General features: G+C 40.8%; 1 protein-coding gene across 1 annotated transcript in view; it reads left to right on the top strand.

Annotated features, from left to right (window-relative positions):
- si:dkeyp-14d3.1 (transmembrane protein 132C) overlaps positions 1–22,791 on the top strand; it is a 441,788-nt gene extending 418,997 nt beyond the window's left edge. Inside the window, exons 7-9 of the mRNA XM_062051096.1 lie at positions 131–404; positions 7,789–7,980; positions 17,404–22,791. Of these exons, the coding sequence (XP_061907080.1) occupies positions 131–404; positions 7,789–7,980; positions 17,404–18,570 (1,633 nt within the window). The 3' untranslated portion in view covers positions 18,571–22,791. The remainder of the gene's footprint in view (positions 1–130; positions 405–7,788; positions 7,981–17,403) is intronic.
- The last annotated feature ends 1,425 nt before the right edge of the window (positions 22,792–24,216 follow it).

The following is a 24,216-nucleotide window of genomic DNA, read 5'->3' as shown; positions in this document are numbered from 1 at the left end:
CCTTGAACGTCACCAGCAGGTTTATGTCTGTGCTATTAAGCATTTATCTCAAGTCCCGAGTTACGATATCGCAAAAGCCTCAAGCCGGGCTGCGGATTCTCATCCCTGTTTTTTTTTTTTTAATTGCCAGGTCAACACGGGACAGCGAGGATGATGATGATGAGGACAGACGCGGACGAGGCTGCACTTTGCAGTACCAGCACGCCATGGTCCGAGTCCTGACTCATTTCGTGGCTGAGTCATCCAACCCTAGAGGCCAAACCAGTTACATGTTAGGCACCGATTGGCAAGTGGACATCACGGAGTTAGTGTGGGACTTCGTCAAGGTGGAGGACACGCAGATCGCAAAGCTACTGGACAGACGGATACTGGCGGGACGTGACATGGGAATGACCACAATACAGGTATACTTAATACATCTGGATTCACTACATTCCCTAGATCAGGGATCAGCAAACCCGAAACGTTGAAAGAGCCATATTGGACCAAAAATACAAAAAACTAATCTGTCTGGAGCTGCAAAAAATGAAACTTCTGTATATATAGTTGTGGTCAAAAGTTGACATACACTTGTAAACAGCATAATGTCATGGCTGTCTTGAGTTTCCAATCATTTCTACAACTCTTATTTTTTTGTGATAGAGTGATTGGAGCACATACTTGTTGGTCACAAAAAACATTCATGAAGTTTGGTTCTTTTAGGAATTTATTATGGGTCTACTGAAAATGTGACCAAATCTGCTGGGTCAAAAGTATACATACAGCAATGTTAATATTTGGCAAGTTTCACTGCAATAAGGCGCTTTTGGTAGCCACCCACAAGCTTCTGGTTGAATTGTTGACCACTCCTCTTGACAAAACTGGTGCAGTTCAGCTAAATGTGTTGGTTTTCTGACATGGACTTGTTTCTTCAGCATTGTCCACACTTTTGGAAGGCCATTCTAAAACCTTCATTCTAGCCTGATTTAGCCATTTTTATTCACTGGCTTTTAACCCAGCATGAGACTTTAAACTGTTTTTAGCTTTCAACTTTTTTAACTGTTTTTAACTTTTAAACTGTTTTTTATCTAACAAATTGTTCTTAGGGTAATTTGCATTTGCTTTTTCAATGTGTATTTTTCATTCTGTTTTAAATGTTATTTTTTAGTCTGTCTTTTGCCTCTATTTCTTTGTGGTGTACAGCCCTTTGTTTTTCAACTGTGCTTGTTTTTAAAAGGCTTTATAAATAAAGTTGGTATGGTATGGTATGGTATTCATTTACCACTTTTGACATGTGTTTGGGGTCATTGTCCTGTTGGAACACCCAACTGCCCCCAAGATCCAACTTCCGACCTGATTATTTTAGGTTGTCCTGAAGAATTTGGAGGTAATCCTCATTTTTCATTGTCCCATTAGAAGCACCAGTTCCATTGGCAGCAAAACAGGCCCAGAGCATAATACTACCACCTTTAATCCCAGTTGTACATTGGATTAAAGGCCTCACCTTTTCTCCTCCAAACAGCTCAATTTTTGTTTCATCTGACATCACATGGACAAAGATAAGACCATCTGGAGGAAAGTTCTGTGATCAGATGAAAAAAAAATTGAGCTGTTTGGCCACAATACCCAGCAATATGTTTGGAGGAGAAAAGGTGAGGTTTTTAATCCCAGGAACACCATGCCCACCGTCAAGCATGGTGGTGGTAGTATTATGCTCTGGGCCTGTTTTGCTGCCAATAGAACTGGTGCTTTAAATGGGACAATAAGAAAGGAGGATTACCTCCAAATTCTTCAGGACAACCTAAAATCATCAGCCCGGAGGTTGGGTCTTGGGCGCAGTTGGGTGTTCCAACAGGACAATGACCCCCAAACACACTTTAATAGTGGTCAAGGAATGCCTAAATCAGGCTAGAATTAAGGTTTTAGAATGGCCTTCCCAAAGTCCTGACTTAAACGTGTGGACAATGCTGAAGAAACAAGTCCTTGTCGGAAAACCAACATATTTAGCTGAACTGCACCAATTTTGTCAAGAGGAGTGGTCAAAAATTCAACCAAAATTGTGGAACCGTTTGATTGTTCTTGAATACCCGATAATACTATAAGTCTCACTTAAAATCTTTTTTTCCCCTCTAAACTCGACAGTGCGCCTTATAACCCGGTGCGCCTAATGTACGGAAGCATTACCTCCCAACAAGGGAGGTAATGGGTCCCATTTTTATAGTCTTTGGTATGACTCGGCCAGGGTTCGAACTCACGACCTACCGATTTTAGGGCGGACAAAAAGATTGAAAATAGACCATTCATTGGCAGTGCACCTTATAATCCAGTGCGCCCTATGGTCCCGAAAATACGGTACTAGTGGAATGTGATTGGTGCCTGTAAAAGTACCAAATTCATCTTAAAAGTACCAAATTACATACCACTGTGGTTGAAATCCAAACATAAAGAAACATTTACATAGCTTTCCGAGGTGTATTTGTCAGTAAGTTAAAGTCAAAGTTAAAGTACCAATGATTGTCACACACACACTAGGTGTGGTGAAATTTGTTCTCTGCATCTGACCCATCCCCTTGTTCCACCCCCTGGGAGGTGAGGGGAGCAGTGAGCAGCAGCGTTGGCCGCGCCCGGGAATAATTTTTGGTGATTTAACCCCCAATTCCAACCCTTGATGCTGAGTGCCAAGCAGGGAGGTAACGGGTCCCGTTTTTGTAGTCTTTGGTATGACTCGCCCGGGGTTCGAACTCACGACCGACCCATTTTCGGGCGGGCATATATGAAAAAAGATCGAAAATAGACCATTCATTGGCAGTGCGCCTTATAATCCAGTGCGCCCTATGGCCCCCAAAATACAGTACTAGTGGAATGTGATTGGTGCCTGTAAAAGTACCAAATTCCTCTTAAAAGTACCAAATGACGTACCACTGTGGTTGAAATCCAAACATAAAGAAACATGTGCATAGCTTTCCGAGGTGTACTTGCTAGTAAAGTTAAAGTTAAAGTACCAAGATTGTCACACACACACTAGGTGTGGCGAAATTATTCTCTGCATTTGACCCATCACCCTTGATCACCCCCTGGGAGGTGAGGGGAGCAGTGAGCAGCAGCGCTGGCCACGCCCGGGGATCATTTTGTTGATTTAACCCCCAATTCCAACCCGTGATGCTGAGTGCCAAGCAGGGAGGTAACGGGTCCCGTTTTTATAGTCTTTGGTATGACTCGGCCGGGGTTCGAACTCACGACCGACCCATTTTCGGGCGGGCATATATGAAAAAAGATCGAAAATAGACCATTCATTGGCAGTGCGCCTTATAATCCAGTGCGCCCTATGGTCCCCAAAATACAGTACTAGTGGAATTTGATTGGTGCCTGTAAAAGTACCAAATTCCTCTTAAAAGTACCAAATTACGTACCACTGTGGTTGAAATCCAAACATAAAGAAACATGTGCATAGCTTTCCGAGGTGTATTTGCTAGTAAAGTTAAAGTTAAAGTAGCAATGATTGTCACACACACACTAGGTGTGGCGAAATTATTCTCTGCATTTGACCCATCACCCTTGATCACCCCCTGGGAGGTGAGGGGAGCAGTGAGCAGCAGCGCTGGCCACGCCCGGGGATCATTTTGTTGATTTAACCCCCAATTCCAACCCTTGATGCTGAGTGTCAAGCAGGGAGGTAATGGGTACCATTTTTATAGTCTTTGGTATCACAACCTACCGATCTCAAGGCGGACACTCTAACCACTAGGCCAGACCTGGGCAAATTAAGGCCCGGGGGCCACATGCGGCCCGTTAAGCTTTTCAATCTGGCCCACCGGATATTCCCAAATATTTTTTTTAGATCTTTAAGATGGAATGTGTAGCTGCCATTATGATGTGCAGCGATATTCTCAAATTACCATAAGTCTTGAACAATACAACATCGTTCAATGGTTGGAATCTGCGCTTTTGCATGGTATTTTAGTGACTAGTGTTGTCCTGATACCAATATTATTTGTATACTTTTCAGTACTTCTCGATACTTTTCTAATTAAAGGGGACCAGAAAAAGTTGCATTATTGGCTTTATTTTAACAAAAAATCTTAGGGTGTGGCGAACCGGTACTTTTCAGAGGCGGTATGGTACCGAACATGATTCATTAGTATCACGGTACTATACTAATACCCGTATACCGTACAACCCTACTAGTTACTATGGTAATCTACGTCACAGCAGGTCAGACGAGGCACCAGGGGGTGCTCCACTAACCACGTTAAACCCAGATTCCGAACAAACAAAGGTCTTAACTCATTCTCTTTCTATGCCACATCAATGTGGAATGCGCTCCCAACAGGTATAAAAGAAAGGGCATCTCTATCCTCCTTCAAAACCGCAATAAAAGTTCACCTCCAGGCAGCTACAACCCTAAACTAACACCCTCCCCGGATTGCTAATAATCAAATGTAAACAATCAAATGCAGATTATTTTTCTTATGCCTTCTGATCTCTCTCTCTCTCTCTCTCTCTCTCTCTATGTCCACTACTTGATGTCCATACCCCCCCCCCTCCCTCCACACCCCTGATTGTAAATCATGTAAATAATTCAATGTGATTATCTTGTGTGATGACTGTATTATGATGATAGTATATATGATAGTATATATCTGTATCATGAATCAATTTAAGTGGACCCCGACTTAAACAAGTTGAAAAACTTATTCGGGTGTTACCATTTAGTGGTCAATTGTACGGAATATGTACTTCACTGTGCAACCTACTACTAAAAGTCTCAATCAATCAATCAATCAAACCAAGCAGTGTGGGTGGGGAGCGTTTCCACAGAGTGTTTCCAGAGCGGCCAGCCTGAAATGCGGGTGTCAGGGACAGACGTGGAAGGAGATTTTTACAAGAAAGTTCTAAAGCTTAGTGATGTATCACATATATCAGATTGTAGATGTTTTTTGTTTTTTTTTACCCTTCACGTTCATATTTCGCTGTGTTTGTTGCATTTTTGTTGCATTTGGCTTGATTGTAAAATATGTCGATTGAGAGGGGGTGTGACGTTCATATGTTCTCAATATTCAGGGTTTTATCGTTCATAGAAAAAAATAAAAATTCCATTCCGTTTTTAAGGCGGTCTGTCATAAGATTTTTAGCATTCAATCAGACACGTTTCTTTCTCTAAATTTGGCCCCCCCGAGTCAAAATAATTGCCTGAGTAGGTACTACTTTTGAAAGACTGAAATTGAGCTTCATTCATGATGAAAAGTATTGTTCAACACTGATACGCCATTTGTGCTTTCGTCTACAGATGTATTTGGTCTCAGGCGTGAGAAACAGTCAATAGCTGCTCCTCTCAGATTTGTGAGGATCGCGATACTAAGTGTGTCAAGTCTCCCAGTAAAAAAAAAACCTTGAGGGGAATCCGCTTCCTGGCATTTGTTTACCGTCACTTTGTACAGACATAGCTTTTTTTTTTTACTTTTGACAAAACAAACAGCAGCATAAAAATGCGTGACGAGTCGACGCTAGGGACTTCCCGTGTCGCACACCTCAGACTGACAGAAGACTTTTATGTAGATACATGTAAAGAATAAAAGTTTGACTTTTGTCAAACAACAATTCATCATAAACACAGCGTGACTGCCTGCCTCTGTTTTGGGGTTAAAGTCTGTCTCTCCTCTGGATTACCTGTATGAATCAAAGAATTGGATTCCTACCTACAGGAGGTAAAGGGCGGGGGGGGTGCTGTTTTTTGATCTACGCATCCTGAGAAAACGGCTAGAATGAAAAAAGTATCATTTCGCATTCTGAAAAGCAGCTTGTGAGTCTTTTATGTGAGATAAAAACACTCGGAGAGACATTTTCTTAAATCACCCCAGAACTCAGACTAATCTGCTGTTTTCAAGTCGGAGACATCTCCACAGCTAAGTGGTCACTGATGTGGTGTTGTTGCCTCGCACCTGCGAGGAATCACACGTCAATCAAATGCTGGCTTATTTCTGTTAAGATTGTCTGGTGAGGAATTCTTGAGTTTTTCCCCCTGAGGAAGTGCTTCTAAAGCCAGGATGCTTCTGCAAGGAAATTGAAGACTGAGAACTTATTTTACAGGATCGAATTGACTATACAGTCGTGATCAAAAGTTGACATACACTTGTGAAGAACATAATGTCATGGCTGTCTTGAGTTTCCGATCATTTCTACAACTCTTATTTTTTTGTGATAGAGTGATTGGAGCACATACTTGTTGGTCACAAAAAACATTCATGAAGTTTGGTTCTTTTATGAATTTATTATGGGTCTACTGAAAATGTGACCAAATCTGCTGGGTCAAAAGTCAATCAATCAATCAATCAATGTTTATTTATATAGCCCTAAATCACAAGTGTCTCAAAGGGCTGCACAAGCCACAATGACAACTATACATACAGCAATGTTAATATTTGGTTACATGTCCCTTGGCAAGTTTCACTGCAATAAGACACTTTTGGTAGCCATCCACAAGCTTCTGGTTGAAATTTTGACCACTCCTCTTGACAAAATTGGTGCAGTTCAGCTAAATTTGTTGGTTTTCTGACATGGACTTGTTTCTTCAACATTGTCCACATGTTTAAGTCAGGACTTTCTGAAGGCCATTCTAAAAACTGAATTCTAACCTGATTTAGCCATTCCTTTACCACTTTTGACGTGTGTTTGGGGGTCATTGTCCTGTTGGAACACCCATCTGCGCCCAAGACCCAACCTCCGGGCTGATGATTTTAGGTTGTCCTGAAGAATTTGGAGGTAATCCTCCTTTTTCATTGTCACATTTACTCTCTGTAAAGCACCAGTTCCATTAGCAGCAAAACAGGCCCAAAGCATAATACTACCACCACCATGCTTGACGGTAGGAATGGTGTTCCTGGGATTAAAGGGCTCACTTTTTCTCCTCCAAACATATTGCTGGGTATTGTGGCCAAACAGCTCAATTTTTGTTTCATCTGACCACAGAACGTTCCTCCAGAATAATAATAATAATAATAATAATAATAATAAATGTTATTTGTATAAAGCACTTTATATTGAGTAAGCAATCTCAAAGTGCTACAGTGTATCAACAAAACAATTAAATAAATAAAAAAAGATAATAAAGAAATAAATATAAATAAAAACTAGAACAGCCAAATAGTTATAGCTAGTATGCACATATCTAAAAAGAATGGCTTTTAAGCCTTTTTTAAAAGCATCCACAGTCTGTGGTGCCCTCAGGTGGTCAGGGAGAGCGTTCCACAGACTGGGAGCAGCGGAGCAGAAAGCCCGGTCTCCCAAAGAAGGTCTTATCTTTGTCCATGTGATGTCAGATGAAACAAAAATTTACGTGTGGACAATGCTGAAGAAACGAGTCCATGTCACAAAACCAACTAATTTAGCTGAACTGCACCAATTTTGTCAAGAGGAGTGGTCAAAAATGTAACCAGAAGCTTGCCAGAAGCTTGTGGATGGCTACCAAAAGTGCCTTATTGCAGTGAAACTTGCCAAGGGACATGTAAGCAAATATTAACATTGCTGTATGTATACTTTTGACCCAGCAGATTTGCTCACATTTTCAGTAGACCCATAATAAAGTCATAAAAGAACCAAACTTCATGAATGTTTTTTGTGACCAACAAGTATGTGCTCCAATCACTCTATCACAAAAAAATAAGATTTGTAGAAATGATTGGAAACTCAAGACAGCCATGACATTATGTTCTTTACAAGTGTATGTCAACTTTTGACCACGACTGTATATTGACCATTCATAGAAATGTCAAACAACCAAAGTTAAAAAAAAGTATTTTTTTCTCCTGTTAGGTGTTGTCTCCTCTGTCAGACTCAATCCTGGCAGAGAGGACCATCACAGTGGTGGATGACAAAGTGACCATCGCGGAGTTGGGTGTCCAGATGGTCACAGGACTCTCCATGAGCCTGCAGCTCAGTCCGGGAAGCAACAGAGCCATCCTGGCTACAACGACCACACAAGAAGTTCTGCAGAGCCCTAAGCAGGTCAGAACAATTCAATGCAGTAGATTTAGAAAAGGGAGCACACCCTTACCAGGTATAGCGGTTTTTTATGGTATCATAGATTACCACAAATCCTGAAAACAACGACCTAGGATTCCAAAAAAGATGTCAAAAAAGATACAATTATGAAGTTAGCTTTTGTGCATACCGTGTAACCTCGATTTATTTGTTCTTATACAAGTTTTGTAAATAGGAAAGTTCATATATAGGTTGTATTTAGTCATGTGACTTTTGAACGGAAGTGGTGGTCCAACAAACCAACAGGGCTACTGTGCAGCAATCCATGTACAAACTATCTGAGAAGCCAAGGGGCTTGGATCTTACCACTAAAGCAGGTACGGGCAAAAAAAAAATCAAACTTTGAAATGGAATCGATCCGACATGGGCAAATTACACCACCAGGGCCAATATTAAAGGCCTACTGAAATGATTTTTTTTTTTATTTAAACGGGGATAGCAGATCCATTCTATGTGTCATACTTGATCATTTCGCGATATTGCCATATTTTTGCTGAAAGGATTTAGTAGAGAACATCGACGATAAAGTTCGCAACTTTTGGTCGCTGATAAAAAAAAGCCTTGCCTGTACCGGAAGTAGCGTGACGTCACAGGTTGAAGGGCTCCTCACATTTCCCCATTGTTTACAATGCATCCAGAGCGATTCGGACCGAGAAAGCGACAATTACCCCATTAATTTGAGCCAAGATGAAAGATTTGTGGATGAGGAACGTGAGAGTGAAGGACTAGAGTGTAGTGCAGGACGTATCTTTTTCCGCTCTGACCGTAACTTAGGTACAAGGGTTCATTGGATTCCACACTTTCTCCTTTTTCTTCACGGATTTGTATTTTAAACCACCTCGGATACTATATCCTCTTGAAAACGAGAGTCGAGAACGCGAAATGGACATTCACAGTGACTTTTATCTCCACGACAATACATCGGCGAAGCTCTTTAGCTACGGAGCTAACGTGATAGCACATCGGGCTTAAATGCAGATAAAAACAAAAGAAATAAACCCTTGACTGGAAGGATAGACAGAAAATCAACAAAACTATTAAACCATGGACATGTAACTACACGGTTAATGCTTTCCAGGCTGGCGAAGCTTTACTATGCTGTTGCTAACGATGCCATTGAAGCTAATTTAGCAACGGGACCTCTACAGAGCTATGCTAAAAACATTAGCTATCCACCTACGCCAGCCCTCATCTGCTCATCAACACCCGTGCTCACCTGCGTTCCAGCAATCGACGGAGCGACGATCATAGATGAGGTCGGCGGCCCGGAGACGGAGGAAGTCAAGGTGAGGCCGGCGGCTAGCGCGTCTGCTATCCACCTCAAAGTCCTCCTGGTTGTGTTGCTGCAGCCAGCCGCTAATACACCGATCCCACCTACAGCTTTCTTCTTTGCAGTCTTCATTGTTCATTAAACAAATTGCAAAAGATTCACCAACACAGATGTCCAGAATACTGTGGAATTATGAGATGAAAACAGAGCTTTTTGTATTGGATTCAATGGTGTACCAATACTTCCGGTTCAACGATTGACATCACGCGCATACGTCATCATACATAGACGTTTTCAACCGGAAGTTTAGCGGGAAATTTAAAATTGCACTTTATAAGTTAACCCGGCCGTATTGGCATGTGTTGCAATGTTAAGATTTCATCATTGATATATAAACTATCAGACTGCGTGGTCGGTAGTAGTGGGTTTCAGTAGGCCTTCAAGCTTTTTAACCCGGCCCGCCAGACGTCTCCAAATTATATTTTCAAACCTTTCCCATCGAAACTGGAGCCGCTAATACGATGTGCAGTGCATTTTTCAAATTACCGTGAACCTTAAACCATAGTGAGTATTCCAATGGTTGGACTTTGCGCTTTTGAGCGATATACGGGTTATTACGGTAATCTATGTCACATCAGCTCGAAGCAGACGAGGCCAGAAGCAGAGTGGGCGGGGTTTGTTTACAGCAGCCAGTCTGAGACGTCAGTGTCAGTTAGGGACACAGAAGCAGATTTCTACAACAATGTTCTGTTCTACAGAAAAGTGATATTACATGGATTATTATTATCATATGGATCTGTGGCTTTTTTTTTGGTGTCCTTTGCGTTCATGTTTCACCGTGTTTCTTGCATATTTGTTGCATTTTGCTTTCTTGTAAAAGATCGATCTCAAGACGGTCATTTGGGAAGTAAAGAGGAGAGACGTTCATTTGTTGTCATTATTCAGTGTTTTATCGTTCGTAGTTAATACTACAAATCCCACATTATTTATTTTCATGTACATTCTTTTTTATTCAACAAAGCCTGTAAAATTCCATGTACTTTTTTGAGGTTGTCTGTCATAATATTTTTAGCAATATATCAGTCATTTTGTGAATATTCGTATTGTGTTTAGCTTTTACCCTTTTCTACAGCATTTTAGGAATTTCTTTTCACTAAAGCTGAATAACCTACACATGTCATGATCCGTTGCCCGGATCATGTTTTGTTCAGTTATTTTGACTCCCTCAGTTCTGGTTTCAGCACTCCTGGGTTTGTGTGTTTTTGGTTACCATGAATGCTGATTAGTTTCACCTGCCTCTGATTAGTGTTCGGGACGCTCACCTGCTCCTGGGCACTAATCAGAGAGCTACTTATTCCTGTTTTTCGCCACACTCAGTCTGGCTGTCTTGTTTGCAATGCAACAAGTTACACGTGTTACCCATTGTTAGGTTCAAACACTGATACCATCTATTAAACAAGAAAAGAAGCAAGGAATTAAACAGAGACAATTACATTTGGCTCAATTGAGGAGAAATGTCTGGACTGTACTCTTTGAACAGTCTCACCACGCTCTGACGAGAGATTGTACGCCTCCTCTTTTACTTGGATATCCCTGATTACATGGCAACAGCTGTTTCTAAGGGACGGGGGTCGTAAACAGCCATCGCCTTTGGTTACAGAACAGTTCAAAGAAAAGGTCGTAAAACAGTTCAAGGAAGTGGTCCCTGGAGGGGAGTCAGGTCCTGCTTCCTCTTTGCTTTGCAGATCTCGGGACAAGACAATATTTTTCTGTTGATTACAATCCATCAAAAGAAACAAAACACCTTCATGTTGCTTCCCATCCTACACAGTGGAGTTTTACAAGCCTTCTTCTTGGTAGGATCAAAGACAGCTTTTGTCTGCTCGCCGGGAACTCATGGAGGTTTTGTGATAACTTAGATACAATTATTCTGACACCCATTTTGATTCCTGAGCTAAGCTTCGCCGTTTATTTACCTGTTTATATGCTAAGCTTTCGCGCTAGCCTTTTCCTTAGCTTTGCTCCCCGTGCTTTTGGCACATTTGTTTTGTTGGTTTGGTATCCTGTATGATTTATGAACAATAAATAATTTCCTTACCTGCACTTTGCCTCCGGAGTTTCCGTCAGCATCTTGGGAGAACGATCCGTGCAGTAAAATGCGACTGAGACGTGACAACACATGTTTAAAGTGTTCCTTTAAAAAAGGGAACCAATCACACATACATGTGTGACACTTTTTTACAGCTAAAATATTGTCAAAAACTCACAGCCATGTTAAAAATCAGAAATAAAAGAATAAGACCGGTAAATAGTGTTGCACAATCATCAGTCAGTTTTCTGCTACACTTAAATATCCTGCTGTTATCATGTCATCTATACAGTACACACCGGCCCCCAGACACATTTTTACCGACCAATGTGGCCCCCCGAGCAGCAAATCAAGCCCAGAGCATAATACTACCACCACCATGCTTGGCGGTAGGGATTGTGTTCCTGGGATTAAAGGCCTCACCTTTTCTCCTCCAAACATATCGCTGGGTATTGTGGCCAAACAGCTCAATTTTTGTTTCATCTGACCACAGAACTTTCCTCCAGAAGGTCTTTGTAGAAGTCGCTGTCTTGCGGTTCCACAGATGCACGTCAAAGTAGCCAAGCGCATAGAGTTTGCAACAGGTGTAATGTTTTTCAACACCACCATCAATTAATCTGCTTTCTTTTTGGACTTTCCAGTCTCTCTCCCAACTCCCTCTCCTTCCTGCACCCGGGCCGCTCACTGTTAAAGACAACAGATGATTAGTTCAACACGTACCGCCGGTGCAATCTAATCATCTGCCGGCTGTGTCTCGCCGTCGGCACATGCCGCGCCCCCGTCTGATGGCGCTCTGTTTTCAGCACCATGGACAGAGGCGTTCCACCTTTACTCCTGCAGCGCGCTGATCACAATCCCCTTCCACAGTCTTTTCTTTGTCCATGTGATGTCAGATGAAACAAAAATTGAGCCATTTGGCCACAAAAAAAATGTCACACATACACACACTCATACACGAAAGCATTTCCAAATAATCGACTTAACAATTTGCAGTCATACCGTTGGCACGGTAAGCCAAGCCTTCAATGATAGCCATACTTGCCAACCCTCCCGTTTTTAGCGGGAGAATCCCGATATTCAGCGCCTCTCCCGACAACCCCCCGACAGAGATTTTCTCCCGACAAACTCCCGGTATTCAGCCGGAGCTGGAGGCCACGCCCCCCCAAAAAAAAGTCTGCCGCAGCTGCGATTGGACCTGACCAGCCTCCGGGTACAAGTACTGGAGTACCAATTGCTTGCCAGGGAAGATCTTCCCCAGGAAGCAAGGATTGACCGGTTTTAGTTCAGTCTTTATTTGAAGGGACAATGTACAGAAACATTAAGCTCAAAGACAGATATGTTCTGTACCAGATTATAGCTAAATAGCTCATTTCCATCTGCAGTCCCTGGCTACCTAAATTAAAGGGATACAAAAATCATGCAATAAAATTATGACAATAAACTCATACACAAGTATTAAGAAAAAAGTCATAAAATGCCCTTTCATGTACACATACTTAATATACAATACAACCACACCTCATTTACATCATCACACAAAGACAATACATGCTTTTGTTCACATCTGTCATCATTTGTAAAAACAACCATGATTTTAACAGACACACCTCACAATTTACAATAAAAAATGCTCTCATGGATAAATATAATACACATTAGGTTGATGTGTCAAACATAATGCCCATCTTAGTGACCGTGTGAGCAGCTTTGATTGCTCCAAAGCCACTTTTTAACTTCAATTGTGAATGAAGAGTCATCTGTTAGACTTTTCAAGTTTGTTGTGAGGTCGTTCCATTCCTTTATGGCTTTATATGACAAGGCTGATTGTGCAAAAGAGGTTTTACATCTGGGTACGGTACACTGCCCCCTGGTGGAGGCTCGTGTGTTTCTAGTTGTCACAGCAGATGTAAACTGGACAAAGTTTTGGGCCATGCTAGGGAGAGATGGAAGATTCCACACTCTCGTGCATTTGATGGAAGCACTTTTGTGCGTGCCACACAGCAATGCATCATCAGAGAGGGTGTTCAGCATGGTTAGGAAAATAGTGACAGAGAATAGAAAGAGGATGGCCAATTCAACCCTTAACAAAGCATTGTACTTTCAAGTACAACAATGAGTAGATGAGTGTTGTGTGTGTGTGTATATGTGTAAATAAATGAACACTAAAATTCAAGTATTTCTTTTATTTATATATATAAAATATATATATATATATATATATATATATATATATATATATATATATATATATATATATATATATATATATATATATATATAGAATTAACTGAAAGTCAAGTATTTATATATATATATATATATATATGAAATACTTGAGTTGGTGAATTCTAGCTGTAAATATACTCTCCTCTTAACCACGCCCCTAACCACGCCCCCCACCCCCCACCTCCCGATATTGGAGGTCTCAAGGTTGGCAAGTATGATGATAGCTGACGTTAGTAGCTATACATTTTGCCAAGTCACTATGCACTGATGACATCTATTAAACAGACGAGATGCAAGGAATCATGCAGAGACAGGGTTCAATGTGGTTTAATGAGGAGACACGTGTTTTGGGCTGTATGCTAGTTACAGATCCAAACTACGTTCTAAAAGTCCAGCCCGCGTGCTTCCTCTATTTATTTGGGAGGTCCCTGTTTACATCACTGCTAACTCCAGTTACACACAATATATGATTATACAAGAAATGCAAATGTATTGACGCTGGTGATATCGCCTTGTCTCTGCTCTGTCTGCGTCACGGCGGTGTTCGGCCTTGGCAGTCAGCAGGAGGTCGTTCCTGGACCACAAACACTGATACCAGACCGGCTTGTAATCTTTTGGATTGCCAGCTTTGCACAGACAAAGAAAAATACCACTTCAGCACAATTGACAATAATTATAGCAACAGCCCTTAAGCATAAAAGTTTTGTGATAATATGTACATAATTATTCTAACTAATGCCTGTGAGCGTGTATTAAAGATTAAGATTAAAGATTAAAGTACCAATGATTGTCACACACACACTAGATGTGGTGAAATTTGTCCTCTGCATTTGTCCCATCCCCTTGGGGAGCAGTGGGCAGCAGCGGCGCCGCGCCCGGGAATCATTTTGGTGATTTAACCCCCAACTCCAACCCTGAGTGCCATTAAGTTCGATGCCAAGGAAAGACGTTACGCTAATGCTGAAAATGACCAAAATACTGTAATTATTACTATAGATGTCCGATAATATCGGCCTGCGTTAAAATGTAATATCGTAAATTATCGTTATCGTTTTTTTTTGTTATCGGTATCGTTTTTTTTTTTTTTTTTTAATTAAATCAACATAAAAAACACAAGATACACTTACAATTAGTGCACCAACCCAAAAAACATTCCTCCCCCATTTACACCCATTCACACTCATTCACACAAAAGGGTTGTTTCTTTCTGTTATTAATATTCTGGTTCCTACATTATATATCAATATATATCAATACAGTCTGCAAGGGATACAGTCCGTAAGCACACATGATTGTGCGTGCTGCTGGTCCACTAATAGTACTAACCTTTAACAGTTAATTTTACTAATTTTCATTAATTACTAGTTTCAATGTAACTGTTTTTTTTATATTGTTTTACTTTCTTTTTTATTCAAGAATTTTTTATTTATTTATTTATCTTATTTTATTTTATTAATTTTTTTAAAAAGTACCTTATCTTCACCATACCTGGTTGTCCAAATTAGGCATAATAATGTGTTTATTCCACGACTGTATATATCGGTTGATATCGGTATCGGTAATTAAAGAGTTGGACAATATCGGAATATCGGAAATCGGCAAAAAGCCATTATCGGACATCCCTAATTATTACATGTTAGTATGAATGTTACTACATCACATACATATTCACAGCATGTATTTACAACAATGTTGGAGGTTTTTGAATGTTTTTTCGTCAGCCGCATCTTACAAGCAGATTGTCATTATTTAGAATGCACAGGGGGGAAAAAAAAGGTGTTCTTGTCTCACATAAGGATGATGAGCTATTAAAATTCCCAAAAAGTTCAGTTCCCCTTTAAAAAAGTCCAAAACCCGAGAGCTAGCGTGACCGGGTGTGTTTCCTTGGGCAGCTAATGGAATCAGCAGCCTAATCTCTGAGTATGCAAACGCCACAGCGCAGTCTCTAAACCCCAAAATATGACTTATTTCCCCAACTTGGCCCACAAATCATATTTTGCTTCGCTTTCTCATTTCCCCGAGCTACCATCATTGAGGCCACTTTGATCTTCCCATCAAAACGTGCCTCTGAATTCCTCCTTCACGTCAGTTCTTTCGGTTTAGGACATTATGGAACGACTATTTATTTGCACAGTCTCCCTGTGCAATCAACTTGTAATAATATCTGTATAATACTTCTATAAAAAAGTAATACTCATCCGCCTTTACTTCCAGGGCACTCAGTAGACCACAGACCTCCACCAAGGTGGAAAGAACACAAATGATTTCCATCAAAACGCTCACCAAAAACTGTGGTTCAGCTTCAGTATACGATAGGGGTGGGCGTATCGGTCTAATTATCGATAGTATTGATGCAAAGGGGGGTATTTCTTATGGTATCGGACTGATACTAGCATGACTTCCGTTGGGTTTCTCGTCTGTATGTCTAGCATATTACTTGATTTTTCTCAGAGTTTATGCCACTTGTAAACATTGCACCTCTCTGTCCCTGCCCTACTGACTACTGATTTTATTTCACTTTAACTACCTACTATGGAAGTCATTTGTGTTGTTTCGTTGACATTTTAATATTCATATATTTTTTTCACATTGTTGTTTTTTTCTTATTTTGCACCGGCGTTAATTTTTCAAATAATTGTGCGGAGTGTGAGATTTAATCATTAAAATATTGTGGATCATTTTATTCTCCCGAATTTCTCCCGATTTCCACCCAGACAACAATATTGGAGGCGTGCCTTAAAGGCACTGCATTTGCGTGCCGGCCCAATCACATAATATCTACGGCTTTTCACACACACACAAGTGAATGCAAAGCATACTTGGTCAACAGCCATACAGGTCACACTGAGGGTGGCCGTATAAACAACTTTAACACTGTTACAAATATGCGCCACACTGTGAACCCACACCAAATAAGAATGACAAACACATTTCGGGAGAACATCCGCACCGTAACACAACATAAACACAACAGAACAAATACCCAGAACTCCTTGCAGCACTAACTCTTCTGGGACGCTACAATATACACCCCCCCCCCATACTTAGGGTAACACTTTAGTATTGGGAACACATATTCACCATTAATTAATTGCTTATTAACATGCAAATTAGTAACATTTTGGCTCTTAATTAGTCAATATTAAGTACCTATTAATGCCTTATTCTGCATGGCCTTATTATACAACCAGTAAGCCATTAACTTAGAGCCTTCCCGCAATAACCTCAGAACTATTGCTCATTAGTAACCCCAACCCTTATATGTTCCCCTAGTGTCCAAATAACTCTAAATTAAGTATTTGTTACTTTAATAAGCAACTAATTAATGGTGAAGGTAAGTGAAATGAATTATATTTATATAGCACTTTTCTCTAGTGACTCTTTTACATAGTGAAACCCAATATCTAAGTTACATTTAAACCAGTGTGGGTGGCACTGGGAGCAAGTGGGGAAAGTGTCTTGCCCAAGGACACAACGGCAGTGACTAGGATGGCGGAAGCGGGGATCGAACCTGGAACCCTCAAGTTTGCTGGCACGGCCACTGTACCAACCGAGCTATACCGCCCCAATATTATGTTAATAAGCAACTAATTAATGGTGAATACGTTCCCCATACTAAAGTGTTACCATACTTAGGTCTACTAGGTTATTGTATTGTAATGTTGGTCACTATGAGCACTATGGTGGTGCGGACAAGTTTTTTTCTGAGGTGGGTTTGGTGGAAAAAGTTTGAGAAGTAATATTATAATACCTTGTATTATTTTGTTGCCACCTTAACTCATGTATGGTGTTGTTTCCACAGGAGGCCTTGATCAGCGCCTGGTTGCAGTTCAGTGACGGCTCCGTGGCCCCTTTGGATCTGTACAACCCTGACTTTTTCATCCTGACCGCCACCTCCCTGGATGAGGAGGTGGTGACGGTACGGCAGGACCCCTCCTGGAAATGGCCCGTCATCGTGACCGAGGCCGAGGGCCAAGGCCTTCTGGTCCGGGTGGAAATGACGGTTTGTGAGATTTGCCAGAAATTCAAACGGCGTAGCGTCCTGGCGGCGGGCAACTGTAACGTCAAGGTGAGGTTTGGATACAGCGACAGCTCCAGGGGAGGGACCAACGATTACGGCACCGACGGAGAGGATTTGGACACCAGAGGCAGGCAGCCCTCACCTGACAGGATTGGTCTTGACAGCCACTTTTACGGCAGCTCAGTCTCTGACGTGGAGGAAGGGGTGCTGAATAGACCCACCACCACGAGAAGTGCAATCGTGCGGGGTCCTAACGGGGATAAACCATCGGGGGATGGAAGCGAGAGGATGCCGATTGACTTTGCCGACTTTCCTGCTCAGGTGGACTTGCCCCGTGGGCGCAACATGGACGATGACCTCATGCAGACTGCTCGCGGTCTCACAGATCTGGAGATCGGCATGTACGCTCTGCTGGGGGTCTTCTGCCTGGCTATCCTGGTATTTCTTATCAACTGCATCTCCTACACCCTCAAATACCGACACAAGGAGCTCTCCGTGGAAGGCCAAGAGAACATGAACCACGCCCATGACTGGGTGTGGCTGGGGAACGAGGCGGAGCTGCTGGAGAGCGAAATCAGCTTGACCCCCCAGCAGGAGGAGCAGACCTCCATGATGGACTCCGGCAGCGGGCTGGAGGAGGGCAGCCACTTGCTGAACGGGGGCTCGGCCCAGAAGAACGTGCAGGGCCAAGTACACCGGGCGGCCGACTCGGGCTGCCCGGTTAAGGAGAGCAAAGGGGAGTCGCCCACCACCAAGAGGAAGCGAGTGCAGTTCACCACCTTCACCACCATCCCCTCGGACAGCGGCTACCCGACTGTTAGCACTCTGACTCGATGCCACAAGCAGGACATCAAGTGGGTGTGCCAGGACGTGGCGTTGGAAGACGCCACGGAGTTACGTAACTACATGGAGAGGTTAAACGACAGTGCGCCGAAGGAAGCGTTCTAGCGGATCGATTTGTGACAAACTCACGCGTATGCCTTTCACGGGGAAGTAGGCTCGGATTTAAAGCGAAACGTTTGCTCGGGAATCAAATCCAACCTGCCAAAGGCTCAACGATATCAAGGATTGTCAATTTGCCACTGATATCGAGAAATATGTCAAGGAATGAGGACTCCAGTCTGACGGGGTTAACTTTGGTCTTTATTACCAATGCTTTTTATTTTACACTGAATATATGTGCTATATTTTTCAGACCATAAAGCGCACAGGGTTATTTGTTCATACCCCAGGCGCACCAGATTATAGGGTGCATTAAAGGGGTCATATTATAATTTTGTCAACATTTTGCATAGATTTTGTTTAACAGACCATTTAACTGACCATCTCTTCTCGGGTGGCGGTCTTATTCACGTGGCTCCACTTCCAAAGTTAACGCGATAATAACGGGTTAACTATAAATTTCAATAACGGCACTCATTTTTTTAACGGCCAACAAACGCGAACACTTACTTTTTGACCCTCGGGCCGTGCCGTAGCGGGAGGAACTTGGCTGCAGTTCACTTGCTACTGATGAGCCACAAGCGAGCAAGACAAGAAAGGACTATTTTTCGCCGATGCAAACAGTCTATCCGACATTAAAACATGTCAAGAAACTTTCTCAAACCAATCACACACTTTTACGGATTCAAAATAAAAGCGCTACGCTATACATCCGGTTTGAATCCATTTTCGGTTGTCATTTTGGGGTCTTTTTACACAGGCCGTAACAATACCCGTATGTTGAAGCGCAGTACGTCTGACTATGGCAGCCGTAATGCTCCGACAATCCTTCAAGCGGTGTGGCTTTGTAGCTTACCAAAGTCATACTAAAACATACTTTTGAACGCCGTGTATAACGTTCTATGTTCTCAAAGTTTTGGTCTCGCTTGCTTACAGGTACTTGCTAGCGTCCTTTATTGAACGGGCGTCAACCTGCAGTCCACGCATATCTCTAATGTGTTTATTGCAAACAGTCGATCCGGCATTAAAACATGTCAAGAAACGTTCTCAAACCAATCACACACTTTTCCGGATTCAAAATAAAAGCGCTACACTATACATCCGGTTTAAATCCATTTTCGGTTAGTTCGTAGCGCATCCATAGCGAGTCTACCGACAGATTAAGTTTGAAATACACGCTACTTTATAGTAGAAATGGCAACAGCGGAGGATGAATGCCCCACAACAAGAGGATAGAGAAAACAAAGGCGCTTATTGACTACGGCACGGACTACAACGGCGAACGTGAACTTATGCAGATCCCAAATATACAACAGCAGGTACCAATATGTAGAAAAGTTGGCTTTGCGTAAAATGTCGAAACAATAAGCCAGATAAAGTCTCCTAATAGGTGTCATTTTGGGGTCTTTTTACACAGGCCGTAATAATACCTGTATGTTGAAGCGCAGTACGTCTGCCTATGGTAGCCGTAATGCTCCGACAATCCTTCAAGCGGTGTGGCTTTGTAGCTTACCAAAGTCATACTAAAACATAGTTTTGAACGCCGTGTATAACGTTCTCAAGGTTTTGGTCTCGCTTGCTTACAGGTACTTGCTAGCGTCCTTTATTGAACGGGCGTCAACCTGCAGTCCACGCATATCTCTAATGTGTTTACTGCAAACAGTCGATCCGGCATTAAAACATGTCAAGAAACGTTCTCAAACCAATCACACACTTTTCCGGATTCAAAATAAAAGCGCTACGCTATACATCCGGTTTAAATCCATTTTCGGTTAGTTCGTAGCGCATCCATAGCGAGTCTACCGACAGATGAAGTTCGAACTACACGCTACTTTATAGTAGAAATGGCAAACAGCGGAGGATGAATGCCCCACAACAAGAGGATAGAGAAAACGAAGGCACAACGGCGAACGTGAACTTATGCAGATCCCAAATATACAACAGCAGGTACCAATATGTAGAAAAGTTGGCTTTGCGTAAAATGTCGAAACAATAAGCCAGATAAAGTCTCCTAATAGGTGTCATTTTGGGGTCTTTTTACACAGGCCGTAACAATACCCGTATGTTGAAGCGCAGTACGTCTGACTATGGTAGCCGTAATGCTCCGACAATCCTTCAAGCGGTGTGGCTTTGTAGCTTACCAAAGTCATACTAAAACATACTTTTGAACGCCGTGTATAACGTTCTATGTTCTCAAAGTTTTGGTCTCGCTTGCTTACAGGTACTTGCTTATTGAACGGGCGTCAACCTGCAATCCACAAATATCACTAATGTGTGACTGCCATCTGGTCACGCTTATCATTACACCCTGTACCAAATAAAATTAGTTTGAGGTCAGCAAGAACAATAATAATAATAATAATGGATTCATTTATATAGAACCCATTATTTCACCAGAATTAATACGTACACAAAACGCAACGGGTTATAAGGCGGACTGTCGATTTTTGGGGAAATGAAATGATTTTAAGTTAAAAAAAATATGTAAGTCAATTATTTTGCGTTTTTTATTTTATTTATTTATTTTGTTTGCCGTTTTCCCTAACTTTATTTAATGAAGTGATTATCACAATATACACTTTCAATAAGATTACATGACAGTGAATAGGTAAACAAGCGCTTTACAATAACAGACTAAAACTACAATTATGCTGAAAATTAAACCTTGACATAATAAAAAATAAATAAAAAAATAAAAAACAAGTCAATTTTTTTGCGTTTGATTTTGTGAACGGAATTTTCCCAGATCAAATTATGCTGACAATTTCATTGAATAAAAATGTGTAAGCAAAATTAGTGTTTAAAATTGCACTAAGTTTAAATGCAAAAAGACCAGTTACCGTATTCTTCGCTCCGGAGTATAAGTCGCACCTGCTGAAAATGCATAATAAGGAAGGAAAAAAACATATATAAGTCGCACTGGAGTATAAGTCGCATTTTTTGGGGAAATTTATTTGATAAAACCCAACACCAAGAATAGACATTTGAAAGGCAATTTAAAATAAATAAAGAATAGTGAACAACAGGCTGAATAAGTGTACGTTATATGACGCATAAATAACCAACTGAGAACGTGCCTGGTATGTTAACGTAACATATTATGGTAAGAGTCATTCAAATAACTATAACATACAGAACATGCTATACATTTACCAAACAATCTGTCACTCCTAATTGCTAAATCCCATTAAATCTTACGTGAATGAGCTAAATAATATTATTTGATATTTTACGGTAATGTGTTAATAATTTCACACATAAGTCGCTCCTGAGTATAAGTCGCACCCCCGGCCAAACTATAAAAAAAACTGTGACTTATAGTCCGAAAAATACATTACATAAATCCAGTGTAAAAAAAAAAAAAAAGTTTGGTAATGAAGACACAAATAAATATCAATACCAGTCCCTACTTTCTTTCTTTTATTGAGCAGTTTTTGTTAGCAGCTGTTTACAGGTGATGATCTGCAGTCCCAAATCCAGATGGCATGTAGATTTTTAAAAAGAAACCGTAGATGTTCACAATGTTTGTGCACATTAAATGATGTTTGAAGGTTTTGGTTCACAATGTGTCCGTCCAGATTGTTATTGTTCAAAAGTTTTGGGGAAAAAAAGAAAATAGGTTTTTGTTCCACCTCATCATCATCCTCCTCCCAACCAAAGTGTACAACCTCACGCAAAATGCATTGTACTGTTGCTCTGTATATTGTATTTTCATACCATTTAAGGAATATAGAACAATGTCAAGAGTGTGTATCGCTTTTTATTGAGTGTAGCGTCTTAAAACACCTCATTTGTCCTGATAACTGTTAGTGTTGTGTTAGCGGAAGGCGATATTTTTGAGGAAGAGCACCAAATTACACGTTAATCTTTGTTTTAGGAGTGTTTTATGGGATGCAATTTAGCTCCCAAGCCACGAGACATGCTCTTTATTGCTGACCGACGGAGGGAAAACAGCGGCGATTAAGGCGCCCCCTGTCCTGTCCCCTTATAAAAGTGTCCTCGCAGGAGCATTGAAGGGCTTTTAAAGTAGACAACATGGTAATGTGGCATTTTCTTATGCCGCCCCTGAATTGTGTGAGCTTTGGAGGAAATACCAATTGAGGTCAAGCCGACCTCTGACGCCAGGAAAGAATACTGATGGGCAAACTGAGGTGCGAAAAGAGCAAGAATTACAAGTTTTCCCTTGTCGACGTGAATCTTTACATAATTGCGCCAAATAACAATAATCTCTGAAATTGTCCCAAACAAAGGCAGCCGTCTGAAAAATTGCATTTTCTTTGTTATCATCATCACAGGGGCGTTGGCTAATTACATTTTTTTTTTTTTTTTTTTTTTCTCCCAGCGTGTGTTATTATTTTCTATCAAGCAGAGAAATGTTCCCATTATGTTAACTGTTGCTGCAGCCTGGCTCAGATTGTTAATCAGCAGCACTCACAATGTTATAATTTGGAGGACGGGGGACTTGAGATACTCGAGCAAACACAACCGCGAGCTTGAGTGTAATTTGCAAAATTACTCACACAAACACACACTTGTGAGAACGTTGTGCAGAGTTTTATTTTTTTGCTCTTATTTGATTAGTTCAAGCAGCTTCGTGTGACCCCTCGTTCACTTGGTAAAGATAAGCATCTAACTAAAAATAAATATTAGGGATGTCCGATAATGGCTTTTTTGCCGATATCCGATATTCCGACATTGTCCAAATCTTAATTACCGATACCCATATCAACCGATACGATATATACAGTCATGGAATCAACACATTATTATGCCTAATTTGGACAACCAGGTATGGTGAAGATAAGGTCCTTTTTTTTATTTTTCATTAATAAAATAAGATAAATAAATTAAAAACATTTTCTTGAATAAAAAAGAAAGTAAAAACAGTTATATAGAAACTAGTAATTAATGAAAATTAGTAAAATTAACTGTTAAAGGTTAGTACTATTAGTGGACCAGCAGCACGCACAATCATGTGTGCTTACGGACTGTATCCCTTGCAGACTGTATTGATATATATTGATATATAATGTAGGAACCATAATATTAATAACAGAAAGAAACAACCCTTTTGTGTGAATGAGTGTAAATGGGGGAGGGAGGTTTTTTGGGTTGGTGCACTAATTGTAAGTGTACCTTGTGTTTTTTATGTTGATTGTTGATTTAATTAAAAAAAATAATAATAAAAAATAAAAATAAAAAACGATTATAAAAAACCGATACCGATAATTTCCGATATTACATTTTAAAGCATTTATCGGCCGATAATATCTCTAATAAATATTCATTATTAAATATAACTCCCTTTGCATTGCTTAAACAACAATTAGATGAAGCACTGTATGTATCCTATAGTAGGCTACTGTGCAAAAACTAAACTAATACTGTGCTTTTCTGATAGCCTTTTTTATTTTCATTCTTGTTTTCGCATAATAATACAGTAAATACAGGACAAATAATAATAAACAATAATACATGTTGGGTTTTTACAGGTAGTGTTTATTATCATACTTTTTAACTATTATGTCACGAGTAGTGTTGTCCCGATATCAAAATTATGTCTAAATAAAGGGGACCACAAAAAATTGCATTATTGGCTTTATTTTATCTTACGGTACATTAAACATATGTTTCTTATTGCAAGTTTGTCCT

This window comes from Entelurus aequoreus, linkage group LG06, assembly GCF_033978785.1.
Source record: "Entelurus aequoreus isolate RoL-2023_Sb linkage group LG06, RoL_Eaeq_v1.1, whole genome shotgun sequence".
NCBI lineage: Eukaryota > Metazoa > Chordata > Actinopteri > Syngnathiformes > Syngnathidae > Entelurus > Entelurus aequoreus.
This window is presented reverse-complemented; position numbering and strand designations above follow the sequence as displayed.